The following is a 19,726-nucleotide window of genomic DNA, read 5'->3' on the forward strand; positions in this document are numbered from 1 at the left end:
TGCCAATAGTGTGAAGGGCCTCCTATAGACCCTTTAGGTGTGCGAGCGTCCGATTCATTGGATTTCGCTTGTTGGTTCCTGAGCGCCGAGCGGTTTCCGGGCTTCGGTGGATACTGCCGGGGAGCGCTGTATATTTCTATACTGCCTTCACAGGTTCTATATTGGATAGTTGGTAGCACACTCCCAAGACAGAGGCAGCTGTATATCCCATGCAAAAGTTAGTCAGCGTCTGGGTTCTCACATAGTGGCCGCAGCGTGGATTTGTGGTTGCATGTGGCCATTAATAATTGGTTTAACCAATAAACTGCAAACCGGGTGTTAGCACAGTGACCTATAACTGCAAACACCCCTGTGGGTGCTGAGATGTACGCGGCCATCATGTTTGTATTAAATTACATGATATATTAGACTCATAAATCTGAGATTTGGGTGCACTTATTGATCAAAGTGTGTAAGCCCATCTGCCACAACACGTCCTCACTCAGAGGAGCCATACACTGCCGATTTGTACCGCAGGAGACCTCTCTCAGGCCTCGGACTACAAAATCACACAGGTTAGGTAGGAACATGGAACCCACTTAGATGAAGCTACCTCCAACAGATGTGGAACATGCACGACCACAGATTGGGCCCCATGAGCTGGGCTCTGAGTGTAGTCATCTGTACAGTGTTGCACATATTCATATTTTGGTGGGAGGACAGAGGTGGTTTTGCTCTCAGAGGTGGTCGGTATTCTTACCCTCCATTGATTATTGTGATCTGCAATGACCAGGTTCCTTGTATTAGTCCTGTCCTTGCTTGGTTCCAGGTTCGGTGAGCAGCCAGGATGATGCTGAGTCCAGAGCAGGTGGATTCAGACCAACCATCAGTGCAGTCAGAATCAGACTCGGCGGTCAGCGAGGTGAAGGAGGGCAGCGTGTCTGAAGCGGAGGGTGGAGGTCGCAGGACTCTGTGTCTCCCAACTCAATTAAGTCGTGAAGAGAAGAGAAGGAGAAGACGAGCGACGGCAAAATATCGCTCAGCACATGCAACCCGAGAGCGCATCCGCGTGGAAGCCTTCAATGTGGCATTTGCCGAACTACGACACCTCCTGCCAACCCTGCCGCCCGACAAGAAGCTGTCAAAGATTGAGATTCTGCGGCTGGCAATCTGCTACATCTCCTACCTCAACCATGTGCTGGATGTCTAGACGCAACATCAAGAAGAGCTACAGGAACGCCACTGGACGGTCATGATGGACATTGTCAGGCGGAGAGTAGAGTAGAAGGACCATGTGCTGGTCAGCCGGCAGTGGTGGTCCACGTATTGTGCAGGTGTGACCACCAGGACTGGAGATGTTAACTCCTTGTGCTGTGAGGGTGGTTCAGCTGGTGTCAGTGAGTAGCTATAGATGACAGTACAAGCAATGTGCATTCATACTATAATACCTAGATTATTGGACCAAAGGTGACAACCGTGTGTGGTAGAGACCTTGTGTGTGTTCTGTGTAGAGTAATGGCGCCACATGATGGCCGTCAGGTGTATTACATGAGTATATTCTTACGTGTTGTCCATACCTTAGATCAGTCTTCCTGTGTATGATACTGCTTTCTGCCTTATTAACCCATGTATAGCTGGGCGGGGGAAGATCTGCAGGTCCGGGCCATGGCCTGCGGACAACACAACTCACATACATATACAGAAGCACAATATCTTCATTATAAGGGGTCTCCATTATTGGGAGCGGCGTAGACACTGATATTTCAACCATTACTACATCCAGAACCTGGAGGTGTGACTGCCCTGATGCTGCCCTGCCACCCCCGGTGCCATCCTGCCACCCCCCACGTCACGCTCACAGGGCTCTGGGAAGCTTAGCTGTTGGGTGCTGTTTGCCAAGATCGTTGAGTCATTTTACAAACGCAAATGAAATAATGAAAATATAACGAAACGCTTAGATTTTTATGACCCCCAGTTCTCCATTGTGAGAATCCACCCAAACAGCGCCCCGTACTTCACCTTCATAGATTTTCACAAGTTGAGTATAAACAGAGGAGGAGACGTTACAGAAACTCTTGGGGGCTTTTCTGTCTCCAGTCCACGTGAGGCGGTCACATACTGCGCTCAGCATAAAGGAATGTGCTCATCGACCATTACAGAAGCACTTGAAGGCAACTCCAAAAGTTTTAATGGTGTGTTTTGCAAGACAGCCCGATACTATATCTCCTTTTAAAGGGAATCTATTGGACATTTCATGCTGCCCAAACCACAGGCAGCAGAAATCAGAGCCGGGCAGCACCAATTGCAGTCAGGTTTGGTTTTCTCTGAAATGCTCTGGTGGGAACTATAGCAAGAGATGAGCCTGGTCCTCTGCAGCCCCCAGCCAGCTTCTCTCCACAGTGCTATAGTTGATTGACAGGTCGCTTCCACGTGTATACATAAGGAAAGAGCTGTCAATCACTTGGAGTGGCGCTGGGAAGAGCCTGCAGAAGGGCTATAGAGAGAAGCAAACGTAGTCCAGCGTCAAAGTGTGTCAGAAAATGTACATGGCTGCAATCCTGCGGAAGGTTCTAATTCATGCTACCCGTGGTTTGGACAGCATGAATCGATAAAATGCCGGTGCCCCCTGGTCCTTTGATGTGTAGTGGAGATACTGGGTCATTAAGGCGGCAGTGCCCCCCATTCCTCTGATGGGTAGTGGAGATACAGGGTCATTATGGTGGCAGTGCCCCCCATTCCTCTGATGTCTCATGGAGATAGTGGGTTATTATGGCGGCAGTTCCCCCCATTCCCCTGATGGGTAGTGGAGATACTGGGTCATTATGGCGGCAGTGCTCCCCATTCCTCTGATGTGTAGTGGAGATACTGGGTCATTATGGCATCAGTGCTCCCCATTCCTCTGATGTGTAGTGGAGATACTGGGTCATTATGGCATCAGTGCTCCCCATTCCTCTGATGTGTAGTGGAGATACTGGGTCATTATGGCATCAGTGCTCCCCATTCCTCTGATGTGTAGTGGAGATACTGGGTCATTATGGCATCAGTGCTCCCCATTCCTCTGATGTGTAGTGGAGATACTGGGTCATTATGGCATCAGTGCCCCCCATTCCTCTGATGTGTAGTGGAGATACTGGGTCATTATGGCGGCAGTTCCCCCCATTCCTCTGATGGGTAGTGGAGATACTGGGTCATTATGGCATCAGTGCTCCCCATTCCTCTGATGTGTAGTGGAGATACTGGGTCATTATGGCATCAGTGCTCCCCATTCCTCTGATGTGTAGTGGAGATACTGGGTCATTATGGCATCAGTGCCCCCCATTCCTCTGATGTGTAGTGGAGATACTGGGTCATTATGGCAGCAGTGCCCCCCATTCCTCTGATGTGTAGTGGAGATACTGGGTCATTATGGCATCAGTGCCCCCCATTCCTCTGATGTGTAGTGGAGATACTGGGTCATTATGGCAGCAGTGCCCCCCATTCCTCTGATGTGTAGTGGAGATACTGGGTCATTATGGCAGCAGTGCCCACCATTCCTCTGATGTGTGGTGGGGATACTAGTGTGATGTTGGGACCCCTCGTGTCCTCACCAGCGATTGAACTGATAAATAATATAGAATTCTGATCCAAAGATTTGTGGGTTTCAGGATGGGTGACTTTCTACGGACGATGCAATATTTTGTAGTGAATCTGTTCCCCCGTTTCTACGTGATGCCTTTTATTATCAACCTTCATCAGAAAGACGTCGTCAATAAACCTTTTCTGTAAACGAGATGTCTCCATTCACTGTGTCCTATGTGCGAGTGATCAGCCCCAGCAGAAAATGGTTAAATATGATCACGTCTTATTGCAGAGGATCGTGGGGCTGTGATGTTATGTATGAGTGCTGTGTACACAGCGGGTGGATCACTGATCATATGGATTCTCCAAATGGATCATGTGAAGGTCTCTGCAGTGCTTTAGGTGGTCTGTCAGCAGCCCTATGTAAGCAGCCAATTTCATGGCGAAAAGAAAAGAGTATTGAAAGAGTATTGAAAGAATACACCATGTTCATAGGCTAGGAGTCCAGTGTATCCATGAGGGAACCGCACCCTCACCGCTCTTTGATGTACCGCCATTATACCTGCATACACGACAGCTATCAATCATTACACTCAGAGACTGGGCGCTCTCCGCAATGAACACACCGGGCTCCTGAACTCGTGGGCGGTGTGTTCCTTAAGTGCTACCATTTGGCACTACATTGTTGTGCTGCTTCGAATACTAGAAGTACAGACCTGTAGCTGTTAAATGCCGCCTGCACATAGGGCGGTATATTAAAGGACTAGTCTGGTTCCAGGAAAAACTTTACATTTAAAAATAACTAAATTTTACATCTTCCCCAGATCGATGGCAGGCTACTCCAGGGGTGCCCATTCTTCATCTACCTCACCAGTCCATGAAGTCAGCATTGTGTGGACAGCCACGTCCCCAACTTCAAGAAAAACTTAGTCGTACAAACGGATGCCTCAGAGGTAGGCCTAGGAGCGGTACTGTCACAAGAGGTGAGCGGAGAGGAACATCCGGTCACCTACTTGAACAGGAAACTTACCCTGGCAGTGAAAAATTATAGCGTAGTGGAGAAGGGGTGCTTGGCTATTAAGTGGGCCTTGGAGTCCCTACGCTATTTGCTCGGGTGACTCTTTCGTTTGGTAACGGACCATTCGCCCCTCGTCTGGATGAGAAATGCAAAGAAGAGGAATGCTTGGGTCACCATATGGTACCTGTCCCTACAAAATTTTATTTTGCTGGTGAAACATCGGGCTGAGAAGTCGCAGGGAAACGCGGATGTCCTCTCACCGGCACCCTGTATGGTGACAAGTGTTCAATCCCACAAGTTTGAACAGAGGGGGGTAATATGTGAGGCAGTGAGGGGGATCATATACGAGGGGCGGTATGTGTCTCCTAGGATGTGCATAGAGGCATATTGAACCCGCTGGAGTGCATTGCTATCACAGACACAGCCGTGGTTGCAGAGCAGAATAAAAGTAAGTTTGAACTTGGTCAAGCTATTTGACCCAGGCTGATTTAGTAAAACCCAGCATGGGCTTTTATTCTTGGAGTGGACTACAGGATGGCAGTGGGGCGGTCTACTACCTCCAGCAGGGTCTTACAAGTGGCTCATATCCACAGTTTTTATTTAAAAACCTACAGCAAAGGTTTGGGTGTGTCAGTTTTGTGTTTGCTAGCTGCAGCGCAGCAGGCTCTGTGCTATAGAGGCCTGTGTGACCTGAACACAGAACCCAAGAAAGCAAAACTCTGACACACCTCAGGGTGATACGGCTGTGCAGTCGCCCATGGCAATGAGTCTGGAAACGGACTGTACTTTGAAGACCTGGCTGCGATCCTGAGAATGCCAATTACTGTTACTTTTTGAGTTTCTGTAGAATAAAGACATTTGATTTGAACTTTTCCTGGGTCACTGTCTCATTACCGAACAGTGTGAACACCGTCGCACTACAGCTCATACCTCATGCCAGCAAAATACTACTGAAGATCCTACAAAGACGGTGTGGTAGTTTGACTCACTCAGCTGGTCTCGGAGGTAGACACAGGAACATTTCTTCTACTAGTTTATTTAAACACGGCATAAACCAATGCAGGATTTAACAAAATGAACATAGCCTTTCTGGCATAATGATAAAACAAAAGATAACTTATAGCACAGTCTGTTAGAACCCTCCTGTTAGTTTTTGCTATCTTGTGTTTTGCAGTCACGTGACCAGCTGCCTATATATTCCAGCTCCGCCCTTCTGGCTTTGCTGGACTTCAGTATTGTTTTGACTGTCTCTCTAGCCCGGTGCTTTGGTGCCTATCTCTGTCAGTTCTTGGTCTTCTGGGACCTTTAGTACTTTTTGTCAGTTTGTCCTTTTTGCTCTGCAACAACTTCTGTTTAGGAGGTGTCCCATTTTTGTCCCAGTCCTTAGTTCTTTTAGGGACCCCTCCCTTAATTCTATAGGTCTCCGTTCAGACTAGCCGAGGACGAAGGCGGGTCTGTTCACAAGGAACAGGCAGCCCGCTACATCGCAAGGATTCAGCTTAGTCTTACTGTAGGGACAGCTTTCCTTTTCTTTCCTTGGTTTTGTTGCAGATCATAACAGTAAGTCCAGCCCAAAAAATCCCCAAAAAACTAAAAGGAAGAAATCCGGGGATCAGTATGGTCTCCGTCCAGGAGTTGGCTCAACACCTGCAGGGATTGTCTCTGGAAGTGGCCGATCTTCAGCAACACGTGAGTAGCTGTCCTGGAGCGCATTTTATGGAACCGAAGGTAGGACTGCCTGAGATTTTTTATGGTAAACAGCAAGATTTTTTTTCCTTTAAAAATGCTTGTTTGTTATATTTTCGTTTGAGACCGAGGTCCTCTGGGAATGAATAACAGCACATTGGTTTTATTATGTCACTTTTGCGCAAAGAACCACAGGGTTGGGCCTTTTCTCTCCAACCTAATGATCCGTGTTTAAGTTCTGTTGAAGAATTTTTTTCTGCTATGGGGCTATTATATGACGATCCTGATTGAATCTCATCTGCTGAATCAGAACTTAGACGTTTGAATCAGGGGTCTGATGATGTTGAAAATTATTGCACACACTTTAGAAGGTGGGCTTCAGAAGTTAAGTGGAATGATTCAGCGCTGAAATGTTTATTTCTTGCTGGTCTGAGTGAAAGGGTTAAGGATTTGCTAATTGCATTCCCTGCACCTGAGACTCTGCAGGAAGCTATGCAGTTAGCTGTTCGCATAGACAGGAGACTGAGGTACAGGTTCAATGAGGTAAAGACTCCTGTAATGTCAGGTCCTAGTCCCCAGAAAATCTGCTCTGACAGCGGAGAACCAATGGAGCTTGGGGCGATGTCACTCCGCTCTCAGGAAAGAGATCGGAGATTCGCCGAAGGTTTGTGTCTTTATTGTGGTAAAGCTGACCATTTGATTAAGCATTGTGAGCGTCGCTTAAGTAAAGAAAAAAAAAGTCAGTTACGCCCATATAGCTTGTTTACGCTCTGCAGGAGTGTTTCTTTCTGGGAGTACTACTCTGCAGGGAGATTTGATTGAATTTCAGGTATTTGTGGATTATGGTTCAACACTTTATCAATCACATTAAGGGTTTTTGGAAAACCTTTCCAGTTGTTCTAGGATTGCCTTGGTTAAGACTGCATAATCCTTTACTGGACTGGTCTACTAATGTGATTAAGTCTTGGAGTCCGAAGTGCTATGATAAATGTTGTAATGGTCGCATTGCGGCTGTGGAAAAAGTGGAATTACCGGTACCTATTCAAGATTTTTGGAGGGTTTTTTCAGAGGAGGAGTCGCAAGTTTTACCTCCTCATAGGGATTATGATTGCGCCATTGAGTTTGTTCCTGGAGCTACTCTTCCCAAAAGTTGCTTGTTTAATCTGACTATCCCTGAAAGAAAGGCCTTGGAGGAGTACATACAGACGAGCTTGGCTGCTGGTCACATTAGACCTTCTAAGTCGCCTGTGGCAGTTAGATTCTTTGTTAAAAAAAAGGACGGGGGTTTACGTCCATGTCTGGATTTTCGTGAAATTAATAAGATTACTGTACGCAATTCCTACCCATTACCGTTAATTCCTGACTTGTTTAACCAGTTAGTGGGGGCCAAGTGGTTCTCTAAGATTGATCTCCGGGGGGCATACAATTTGTTACGAGTGAAGGAGGGTGATGAATGGAAAACTGCTTTTAACACTCGGGTAGGTCATCTTGAGAATCTGGTGATGCCTTTTGGTCTTACCAATGCACCTGCATTTTTTCAGAATCTTATTAATGACATCCTGAGACCTCTGATTGGTAAGAATGTGGTTGTGTATTTGGGTGACATTCTGATTTATTCACCAGATCTAGAGTCCCATTGGCAGAGTGTACGTGAAGTTTTGCAGTTATTGAGTAATAATTCACTTTTTGCTAAGCTGGAGAAATGTGAGTTCGCTGTGCAGAGAATTAGTTTTTTGGGCTACATTATCTCCAGCGAGGGCTTTGAGATGGACCCTGTGAAGGTTCAGGCGGTGCAGGAATGGCCTAGGCGTATTGGTTTGAAATTTATACAGAGATTTTGGGGTTTTGCCAATTATTACAGGAAATTCATTAAGAATTTTTCTGTAATTGTTAAACCTCTAACCGATCTCACCAGGAAAGGTGCGAATACGGTCCAGTGGACTACTGAAGCCATTGAAGCGTTTGAGTATCTCAAGGAGAGGTTCAGTTCTGCCCCTATCCTTATGCAGTCTGATGAGACCAAGCCTTTTTTGGTCGAGGTCGATGCTTCATCGTTGGGGGTCGGAGCAGTTTTGTCTCAGGAGAACAAGGGTGGAGTACATCCTTGTGCCTTCTTTTCGAAAAAATTTTTGGAAACCGAACTGAATTATGATGTTGGAAATCAGGAGTTGCTGGCTATTAAACTTGCGTTTGAACATTGGCGTCATTTTTTGGAAGGCGCTAGATTTCCTATTCAGGTTTTCACAGATCACAAGAATTTGATCTCTCTGGATGCTGCCAAGCGCTTGAATGCCCGTCAGGCTAGGTGGGCACTTTTCTTTTCTCGGTTTCATTTTTCTGTTACCTATATCCCTGGTACTAAGAATGTTAAAGCCGATGTTTTATCTCGCAGCTTCTCTCCTACGGTCGGTACCGAGGAGGAGGAGAGCATTTTACAGAAAGGAGTTGTGGAGGCGGCTTTGGACTCCGTTTTGGAGAATGGGATTCTGAAAGCTCAAGATGATGCTCCATCTAACTGGGAGACATCCGTCTTTTGGTTCGTTTTCCAAATTGGGGTCGGCGGTGCCGGAGGAGGAGAATTTTTCCGGTGATTTGGAGAGAGTTTGGACTAATGTACGTTGCAACCTTCAAGAGGCTAACAAGAAGTCCAAGAAGTATTTTGACAGGAAAAGTAGAGAGGTTTTGTTTACTGTGGGTGACATGGTTTGGTTGTCCTCGAAGAACCTGCGGTTGAGGATTCCCTCTAAAAAATTGGGTCCTAAGTTTGTGGGTCCATTTAAAGTGCTTCAGGTTGTTAACCCATCTGCGATTAGGTTGGATTTTCCTACTTCCTGGAAGATTAATCCTATGTTTCATGGTTCCTTGTTGAAAAAGGCTGATGTATCTGATAGGGACGGCACTGTCACAGTTCCTCCTGTGGTGGAAGACGGTGAATATGAAATTTCTCGTATCTTGAATTCTAGATGGCATAGAGGGAGATTACAGTATCTCGTCTCCTGGAAGGGTTTCGGTCCCGGAGACAACTCCTGGGTAAGGACGGATGATGTCTCTGCTCCTAGGCTTGTTAAAGTTTTCCACAAGAGGTTTCCAGATAGGCCTGGGCCTGGAGGATCCGGAGGATCCTCATAGAAGAGGGGGTACTGTTAGAACCCTCCTGTTTGTTTTTGCTATCTTGTGTTTTGCGGTCACGTGACCAGCTGCCTTTATATTCCAGCTCCGCCCTTATGGCTGTGCTGGACTTCAGTGTTTGACTGTTTTGCTAGCCTGGTGCTTCGGTGCCTATCTCTGTCAGTTCTTGGTCATTTTGGACCTCTAGTACTTTTTGTCAGTTTGTCCTTTTTGCTCTGCAACAACTTCTGTTTAGGAGGTGTCCCATTTTTGTCCCAGTCCTTAGTTCTTTTAGGGACCCCTCCATTAATTCTATAGGTCTCCGTTCAGACTAGCCTAGGACGAAGGCGGGTCTGTTCACAAGGAACAGGCAGCCCGCTATATTGCAGGGATTCAGCTTAGTCTTACTGTAGGGACAGCTTTCCTTATCTTTCCTTAGTTTTGTTGCAGATCATAACACAGTCCATATGCCTGCGGGATTCGCCCACTCAGGATACAATAAACTTCAGCTCCCACTGGAGCTCCAGACTGGAGATTTCCTTGTCTCCACAGACACAGACAGAAAAAAAACTCAGTGGCTGGATATTTAACCTGCCAAACCACACCATTGAGGTGGAGATATGGTGAGTAGACGAACCACATATCTCTTACAACTACTCACAAAAAAAACAAACCTGTCATGGCCAATTAATCCCTCAGCACATAACATGCTGGAGAGAAACTTCGCATATCTCCCCTCACATACATCACCAGTGACCCAGTCACAACGGTTACAGCCTTACTGATAAAGAGCTGCCAGAGGAAGAAGCAGGATTCAGAAAAGGCAGAGGAACGAGAGCTGTGATTGCTAACATTAGATGGATAATGGAAAAGGCCAAAGAATACAAGGCGATCAATTTTTGCTTGACTACAGCAAAGCCTTCCATTGTGTTGATCACCAGAAACTTGGGAATACCATGAAGGATATGGGTGTGCCAAACCATTTGATCAGCCTCATTAGGAACTTTTACATCGAGCAAGAAGCAATAGTCCAAACTGAACACGGCGACACGGCATGGTTCAAAGTAGAGCAACGCATCAGACAAGGCTGCATCTTGTCACCATTTCTCTTCAATTTATATGCAGAAGCTCTTTTGAGGAAGACTGGACTTGCCGAAAAACAAGAAGGAATCAAAATTGCTGAAAGAATCATCAACAATCTTAAATACGCAGATGATACAACATTGATAGCAACAATCATAGATGGAATGAAGGACTTATTATAGAGTGTTAAGATGGAAAGCTCCAACATTGGACTCCTACTCAATACATGGAAGACAAAGATATTGACTACTGCCAGGTACAACCGGGACACATCTCAGATGGACGGCAATGAACTGGAAGTTGTAAAGAACTTTAACCTACTCGGGTCAATGATCACTCAAGATTCAGCGACGACACCGGAAGTCAATAGGAGAATAGCTAAGGGCAAATCAACAATGAAGTCACTGGACAAGATCTTCAAATTGAGAAACATTTCACTGGCGTTGAAGACACAGCTCGTACATAGTCTGGTCTTTTCTGTAGTAACATATGGATGGTAAACCTGGACGATAAAGAAACAAGACAGAAGAAGAATCAATGCCTTTGAATTGTGGTGCTAGAGAAGGATGTTATCAATACCACGGATGGGAAGAACAAATCAATTTTGGAACAAATCAAGCCAGATATGTCACTCAAAGCGAGGATCACCAACCTATGACTTGCCTACTTTGGACAGATTATACGAAGAGAGCAATCAGTGGAGAAGAACATCATGGTGGGAAGGAACAAGGTGAAGAGGAAGACCAGCAACCCTATGGCTTGATACTATCAAGATAATGGTGGAAAAGACCCTGGTGGACCTATCTAGGCGTGCACAAGATTGATCTTCCTACAGAGCGTTCATCCATCAAGTCGCCAGGGTTTGAGATCGAGCCGAAGGCCGTTTAATAAACCGCAACCAGCCAAAGGAGAAGCACAGGCAGATACACTCTCCAGGTGTTTTGACATTTCCATATCCTGAGGGTGCAGTAATGGTGCAGCGCACGTTTGATTCCGACCGTACCCTGGCAGTGACCAGTGAGAATACTCCTGGTTGGCCATCTTTTATGTCTCCAACTCTACATCAGTGTTGTCTTGGGTCCATTTTTCTGTACTCTTTATCTGAAAAAAATGACCAACTATGGAATGGACAAGGCAACTGTTAGGTGGATTTATAACTGGCCTAGTGATTGAACCAAAGAGTGGTCATAAATGGTTGGACATCCAGTTGGATGAATGTCTCATGTGGGGTACAACAAGGCTCTGTCTTGGGCCCTGTGTGGTTCAACATCTTTATCAATAATTTAGATGAAGGAATTGAGGGTAAACTGATTACATTTGCTGATGACACAAAGCTAGGAGGGATAGCTAATACTAGAGAAGAGAGAGAGAGGATTCAAAAAGACCTAAATAAACTGGAGCAGTGGGCAGCAACTAACAGAATGGTTTTTAATAAGGAGAAATGCAAAGTCCTACATCTGGGCAAGAATAATGAAAAAAGCATATACAGAATGGGAGGAATAGAGCTAAGCAACAGTACATGTGAAAAAGACTTAGGTATACTAATAGATCATAGACAGAACATGAGTCAACAGTGTGATGCAGCAGCAAAAAAGGCAAACACAATTCTGGGTTGCATTAACAGAAGCATACAGTCTAGACCACGTGAAGTAATTATCCCCCTCTACTCCTTATCTGGAATACTGTATCCAGTTTTGGGCACCACATCTTAAAAAGACATGAAGAAACTGGAGCAAGTTCAGAGAAGAGCGACCAGAATGGTGACCGGTCTGCAAACAATGTCCTACGAGGAACGGTTAGAGGATCTGGGAATATTTAGCTTGCAAAAAAGAAGACTGAGAGGAGACTTAATAGCGGTCTACAAATATCTCAGAGGCTGTCACACTGTAGAAGGATCATCTCTATTCTTATTTGCACAAAGAAAGACTAGAAGCAATGGGATGAAACTGAATGGGAGGAGACACAGATTAGATATTAGAAGACACTTTTTGACAGTGAGGGTAATTAACGAGTGGAACAGGCGGCCACGAGAGGTGGTGAGGTCTCCTTCATTGGAAGTCTTCACCCAGAGGCTGGACAGACATCTGTCTGAGATGGTTTAGTGAATCCTGCATTGAGCAGGGGGTTGGACCAGATGATTTATTCTGGAGTTGGACACAAACTAGTTCTGGTCAGATCTTCTGCCCTGGGTGGAATTTGCTCACAAAACCAATGTTTTCAAGTCTTTCAGGAAGTTGCCTTTTGAAAGGATTTATAGTCAATGTCTCTTCTCCTTGAGGTCCAGGCCAAAATGTCAGCTGTAATGAGGAGACATGGACTGAGGTACAAACAATCCTGAGTTTCTCTGTTGCGATGATCTACTGATAACCATTGAAGGCCCAGACTCGCAATGGGTCGGTGAGATTAAGAACGGTTCTTCTCTCTGCCAGGCTTAGGGTTAGCGGAGTTATATGGGCTTCTCACTATATTGCACTGTTCCTGGCAGTCATGCAGATCACCCAGGATCTTTTCTGTCTCATTCCATTGAGATCACCAGAAGTCTCAACAACTTTTTTTCTCCATCGCTTGGACATCAGGAGGTTTTCTGCCACTAATGCAACTTCTGAATCTTCTTTGCATCTCTGTGAACTAGTTACAAGGAAGATCACAGTATCCACAGTGAAACTGCGTCCTTAAGGAGGAGATTCAGGCGCCACATCCCCTCCTATCTCCCTGTACCCTATGGAGGGTTTCTAAGGGGGGGGGGGGGGGTACTGTTAATAAAGGCACCTAGTTCCAGTGGTGTTCTCCTCAGGTCCAGTGATGTTCTTGCTGTCACAGCCCTACAGGAGCTGGCAGCCTGTCCACCTCACGCTTGGATCTCTGCCTGTCTCTTGTTCCTGAGCTTCACCATCCTGATTTCCTGCAATGTTGACCTCAGCCGTGATCCTGGATAACTTCTTGCTTTCCCTTTGGATTGTTCGTCTGGTACCTGTGGTTCTCCTCTTGGTTTTGACCCTTTAGCTTCGTTCCTGACTGCACTCAGGTATCATTTTCTGGCCTGGTGCACTCTGACTGCTCTCCTGGTGACAACCCTCCGATCCTGACTACGCCACAACTGTATCAGTGCTGCCTCCACCAATGAGCAATCATCATGCAGACCACGTCCTTCCGACAGAAAGGTGCACATCTCCCTCCCTCAGACTCTGCATCCCGATTGTGCACCTCTAGGCTGTGCCGGGACTGTGACCTCCTCTCAGACATAGAGGAGGTTGTCAGCAATATTGTATAACCAGTGATGTCCGAACTGTGATGTCCCCTCAATGCTGCTAATGTGTGGAGAGCTATGGGGACGTGCGGAGTCAGCCTGGTGTATATTCTCTCATGCCAGAAAATCGGGCTGATAATAAAGGACGCTCAGCTCCAACTCTGATCCAAGTGTCATCGCAGAGTGATCCAAGCGTCATCGCAGAGTGATCCAAGTGTCATCGCTGAGTGATCCAAGTCTCATCGCAGAGTGATCCAAGTCTCATCGCAGAGTGATCCAAGTCTCATCGCAGAGCGATCCAAGTGCCATCGCAGAGCGATCCAAGTGTCATCGCATAGCGATCCAAGTGTAATCTCAGAGCGATCCAAGTGTCATCGCAGAGTGATCCAAGTGTCATCGCAGAGTGATCCAAGTGTCATTGCAGAGTGATCCAAGTGTCATCGTAGAGTGATCCAAGTGTCATCGCAGAGTGATCCAAGTGTCATTGCAGAGTGATCCAAGTGTCATTGCAGAGTGATCCAAGTGTCATTGCAGAGTGATCCAAGTGTCATCGTAGAGTGATCCAAGTGTCATCGTAGAGTGATCCAAGTGTCATTGCAGAGTGATCCAAGTGTCATTGCAGAGTGATCCAAGTGTCATTGCAGAGTGATCCAAGTGTCATTGCAGAGTGATCCAAGTGTCATCGCAGAGTGATCCAAGTGTCATCGTAGAGTGATCCAAGTGTCATCGCAGAGTGATCCAAGCGTCATCGCAGAGTGATCCAAGTGTCTGACACATAAGAATCACAGCTCAGGTGTGGAGAAGACGGGGATCGTCATTTCTCCATCTCCTCCATTGTCTCTGTACATCAGACTGTGATGACATCCGAGTGCAGTCCATAGACTTGTATGTATGCGCACCGTCCGATTATCAGAGGCACCCGCAGCGTGAGCGAATCATGGCAGATCTGCACTGCCCCACAGTATAACACTGGCCGAATGATATCCAATAAATCAGCAGGCCATGGCCATGTTATATGCCAGTGTGAACGAGCCCTCAGACTGAGAGCTGCATAGGATGAAGAGCGCAGAGTATTTAGGCAGGAGTGTCACGTTCCGTATTTCGTCAGTTCTAGGGTGGAGGTCATCCAGGGAAGCAGGGCTGTGGAGTCAGTAAGCTAAACCTCCGACTCCCTCATACATGGCTCATGTTTAATGAAAGTAAAAAATTGTTTTCCAGCACACGATGTAGAAAAATTAAAAAAAACCTTTATTTAATCCATCGTTAAAAAATACAATTCCAACAGAGATAAAAGCGTGTGTGGGCTTATACGCGTTTCGGATCATATTTGACCCTTAGTCAAAGCATAAAGTACTGAATAAATGTTGCACTTTTCAAGGAAAACAGTCAAGGGTAAGACCCTCAAAATCAGCTGTGATATCAGCGTCACTAATTCCAGGCTAGCAGCGATCTAGACACTAGTTTAACCCTATAGTACATCCATCCTCTACAAACATATTACAATGTGAACTGTCACTTAGTAATGCACTAATTATTTGATCACTTTTTACCCAAGTTTTTTATATCTGTGAATTCATTGAATAAACAATTGATGCATTATGTAAATATATATGTAACAATAAGAGCTTCTAAAGATATCATTACCTATTTTCTAAAAATTATTGTTCTAACATATATAAAAAACTTGGGTAAAAAGTGATCAAATAATTAGTGCATTACTAAGTGACAGTTCACATTGTAATCTGTTTGTAGAGGATGGATGTACTATAGGGTTAAACTAGTGTCTAGATCGCTGCTAGCCTGGAATTAGTGATGCTGATATCACAGCTGATTTTGGGGGTCTTACCCTTGGCAGCTTCCCTTGAAAAGTGCAACATTTATTCAGTACTTTATGCTTTGACTAAGGGTCAAATATGATCCGAAACGCGTATAAGCCCACACACGCTTTTATCTCTGTTGGAATTGTATTTTTTAACGATGGATTAAATAAAGGCTTTTTCTAATTTTTCTACATCGTGTGCTGGAAAACTATTTTTTACTTTCACTGAGGATTTTTCTCCCAGATGGGGATGGATTAATTCCGAGCACCGAGATCATGGAAAGGAGGACTGGGCAGGCCGGGCCAGGGGAGCTGAAGATCTGTTTCTTAATGGCTCATGTTTAAGTGATACAATAATCCAGCGATTCAGATAGAACATAAAATATATTTATAGGAAAACACTTTACTAATTGTAAATCTGCAACACACTGTGCAGTAAGCGGGGAAACAAAACAGTATCGCCTCCATCAGATCCCCCTCATAGATCACCTCAGATCGGATCTCATCAGGCTAGAGAACAGATTCACCTCAGCCGAGATCCTGAGATCAGGAACAGAGCAGACATTTATAGGACATCCTGCATTGTACTACTGCCCCCAATGTATTATACTACTGCCCCCAATATATTATATATTATACTACTGCCCCCAATATATTATATATTCTAGGAGTCGGGTCCATTTTATAGCAACTCCACAGCCCTGCGTGAGGGAAGACCCTGTTATATTGTACGGTGCGGGGGCCGAGCTGGGACCTGCTGTACTGCCTGACCCGTCACCTCCCAGCTAATCCTGCCTCTATTTATAGTCCTGAAACAACTGTCTCCTAAAAATGGAGAGGGGAGTGAGAGAGTGTCACTATGTAAGGTGGGCACGGGCGCCAGGCTCTGCACAAAGCCCCAGACTGCGCTGCCCTCCATGCTAGCCCTCCGTCTGCTGTTGTGCGGGGCCCTTCTCGCCCTTTGTGGGGCTGAAGAGGGTCTCCACTTCCCCTCCTATGATGGAAAGGACCGAGTCCTGGAGCTGAGCGACAGGAACTACCGCCAACTCATGAAGAAGTACGACGTCTTCTGCATCTTCCTGTGGCAGAGCCCAACCGCCGGGGACAAGACAGCGCAGAGACAGGCACACATGACAGAGCTGGTACTGGAGGTGAGTGCCCCCCACGATCCCACCACAGGCCGCACATGACAGAGCTGGTGCGGGAGGTGAGTGCCCCCCACGATCCCACCACAGGCCGCACATGACAGAGCTGGTACTGGAGGTGAGTGCCCCCCACGATCCCACCACAGGCCGCACATGACAGAGCTGGTACTGGAGGTGAGTGCCCCCCACGATCCCACCACAGGCCGCACATGACAGAGCTGGTACTGGAGGTGAGTGCCCCCCACGATCCCACCACAGGCCGCACATGACAGAGCTGGTACTGGAGGTGAGTGCCCCCCACGATCCCACCACAGGCCGCACATGACAGAGCTGGTGCGGGAGGTGAGTGCCCCCCACGATCCCACCACAGGCCGCACATGACAGAGCTGGTGCGGGAGGTGAGTGCCCCCCACGATCCCACCACAGGCCGCACATGACAGAGCTGGTGCGGGAGGTGAGTGCCCCCCACGATCCCACCACAGGCCGCACATGACAGAGCTGGTGCGGGAGGTGAGTGCCCCCCACGATCCCACCACAGGCCGCACATGACAGAGCTGGTGCGGGAGGTGAGTGCCCCCCACGATCCCACCACAGGCCGCACATGACAGAGCTGGTACTGGAGGTGAGTGCCCCCCACGATCCCACCACAGGCCGCACATGACAGAGCTGGTGCGGGAGGTGAGTGCCCCCCACGATCCCACCACAGGCCGCACATGACAGAGCTGGTGCGGGAGGTGAGTGCCCCCCACGATCCCACCACAGGCCGCACATGACAGAGCTGGTGCGGGAGGTGAGTGCCCCCCACGATCCCACCACAGGCCGCACATGACAGAGCTGGTACTGGAGGTGAGTGCCCCCCACGATCCCACCACAGGCCGCACATGACAGAGCTGGTACTGGAGGTGAGTGCCCCCCACGATCCCACCACAGGCCGCACATGACAGAGCTGGTACTGGAGGCGAGTGCCCCCCACGATCCCACCACAGGCCGCACATGACAGAGCTGGTGCGGGAGGTGAGTGCCCCCCACGATCCCACCACAGGCCGCACATGACAGAGCTGGTGCGGGAGGTGAGTGCCCCCCACGATCCCACCACAGGCCGCACATGACAGAGCTGGTGCGGGAGGTGAGTGCCCCCCACGATCCCACCACAGGCCGCACATGACAGAGCTGGTGCGGGAGGTGAGTGCCCCCCACGATCCCACCACAGGCCGCACATGACAGAGCTGGTGCGGGAGGTGAGTGCCCCCCACGATCCCACCACAGGCCGCACATGACAGAGCTGGTGCGGGAGGTGAGTGCCCCCCACGATCCCACCACAGGCCGTACATGACAGAGCTGGTGCGGGAGGTGAGTGCCCCCCACTGTCCCATCACAGGCCGCACATGACAGAGCTGGTGCTGGAGGTGAGTGCCCCCCACAGGCCGCACATGACAGAGCTGGTGCGGGAGGTGAGTGCCCCCCACGATCCCACCACAGGCCGCACATGACAGAGCTGGTGCGGGAGGTGAGTGCCCCCCACGATCCCACCACAGGCCGCACATGACAGAGCTGGTACTGGAGGTGAGTGCCCCCACGATCCCACCACAGGCCGCACATGACAGAGCTGGTGCTGGAGGTGAGTGCCCCCCACTGTCCCACCACAGGCCGCACATGACAGAGCTGGTACTGGAGGTGAGTGCGCCCCACGATCCCACCACAGGCCGCACATGACAGATCTGGTGCGGGAGGTGAGTGCCCCCCACTGTCCCATCACAGGCCGCACATGACAGAGCTGGTACTGGAGGTGAGTGCCCCCCACGATCCCACCACAGGCCGCACATGACAGAGCTGGTACTGGAGGTGAGTGCCCCCCACTGTCCCATCACAGGCCGCACATGACAGATCTGGTGAGGGAGGTGAGTGCCCCCCACTGTCCCATCACAGGCCGCACATGACAGAGCTGGTACTGGAGGTGAGTGCGCCCCACGATCCCACCACAGGCCGCACATGACAGATCTGGTGCGGGAGGTGAGTGCCCCCCACTGTCCCATCACAGGCCGCACATGACAGAGCTGGTACTGGAGGTGAGTGCCCCCCACGATCCCACCACAGGCCGCACATGACAGAGCTGGTACTGGAGGTGAGTGCCCCCCACGATCCCACCACAGGCCGTACATGACAGAGCTGGTGCGGGAGGTGAGTTCCCCCCACTGTCCCATCACAGGCCGCACATGACAGAGCTGGTACTGGAGGTGAGTGCCCCCCACGATCCCACCACAGGCCGTACATGACAGAGCTGGTGCGGGAGGTGAGTGCCCCCCACTGTCCCATCACAGGCCGCACATGACAGAGCTGGTACTGGAGGTGAGTGCCCCCCACTGTCCCATCACAGGCCGCATATGACAGAGCTGGTGCGTTAGGTGAGTGCCCCCCACGGTCCCATCACAGGCCGCACATGACAGAGCCGGTGTGGGAGGTGAGTGCCCCCCATTGTCCCATCACAGGCCGCACATAACAGAGCCGGTGTGGGAGGTAAGTGCACCCCACTGTCCCATCACAGGCCGCACATGACAGAGCTGGTACTGGAGGTGAGTGCCCCCCACTGTCCCATCACAGGCCGCACATGACAGAGCTGGTGCTGGAGGTGAGTGCCCCCCACGGTCCCATCACAGGCCGCATATGACAGAGCCGGTGTGGGAGGTGAGTGCCCCCCACTGTCCCATCACAGGCCGCACATGACAGAGCCGGTGTGGGAGGTGAGTGCACCCCACTGTCCCATCACAGGCTGCACATGACAGAGCTGGTGCTGGAGGTCAGTGCCCCCCACTGTCCCATCATAGGCCGTACATGACAGAGCCGGTGTGGGAGGTGAGAGCCCCCCAATGTCCCATCATAGGCCATATATGACAGAGCCGATGCGGGAGGTGAGAGCCCCCCAATGTCCCATCATAGGCTGCACATGACAGAGCCTGTGTGAAAGGTGAGAGCCCCCCATGATCCCACCACATGCCCCACATGACAGAGCTGGTGCGGGAGGTGAGTGCCCCCCACTGTCCCATCACAGACCACACATGACAGAGCTGGTGCTGGAGGTGAGTGCC

General features: G+C 48.9%; 2 protein-coding genes across 8 annotated transcripts in view; both read left to right on the forward strand.

The window, feature by feature from the left end:
• NHLH2 (nescient helix-loop-helix 2) overlaps positions 1-5,168 on the forward strand; it is a 31,875-nt gene extending 26,707 nt beyond the window's left edge. For 2 of the 4 annotated variants that reach the window (XM_073668781.1, XM_073668782.1), the window contains one exon: positions 809-5,168. In XM_073668781.1, coding sequence (XP_073524882.1) covers positions 827-1,189 — 363 coding nt within the window. In that variant the 5' untranslated portion in view covers positions 809-826 and the 3' untranslated portion in view covers positions 1,190-5,168. The remainder of the gene's footprint in view (positions 1-808) is intronic. The other 2 variants (XM_073668779.1, XM_073668780.1) reach the window with 2 other exon arrangements.
• Positions 5,169-16,326: 11,158 nt separating this feature from the next.
• CASQ2 (calsequestrin 2) overlaps positions 16,327-19,726 on the forward strand; it is a 189,594-nt gene continuing 186,194 nt past the window's right edge. For 2 of the 4 annotated variants that reach the window (XM_073670897.1, XM_073670899.1), the window contains exon 1: positions 16,327-16,649. In XM_073670897.1, the coding sequence (XP_073526998.1) occupies positions 16,416-16,649 (234 nt within the window). In that variant the 5' untranslated portion in view covers positions 16,327-16,415. Of the gene's footprint in view, positions 16,650-19,187; positions 19,214-19,726 lie in introns of those variants that run through there. The other 2 variants (XM_073670898.1, XM_073670900.1) reach the window with 2 other exon arrangements.

The sequence above is a fragment of the Phyllobates terribilis genome, unplaced genomic scaffold (assembly GCF_046119375.1).
Source record: "Phyllobates terribilis strain yellow unplaced genomic scaffold, ASM4611937v1 Scaffold_2__4_contigs__length_985480577, whole genome shotgun sequence".
NCBI classification, from domain to species: Eukaryota; Metazoa; Chordata; class Amphibia; order Anura; family Dendrobatidae; genus Phyllobates; species Phyllobates terribilis.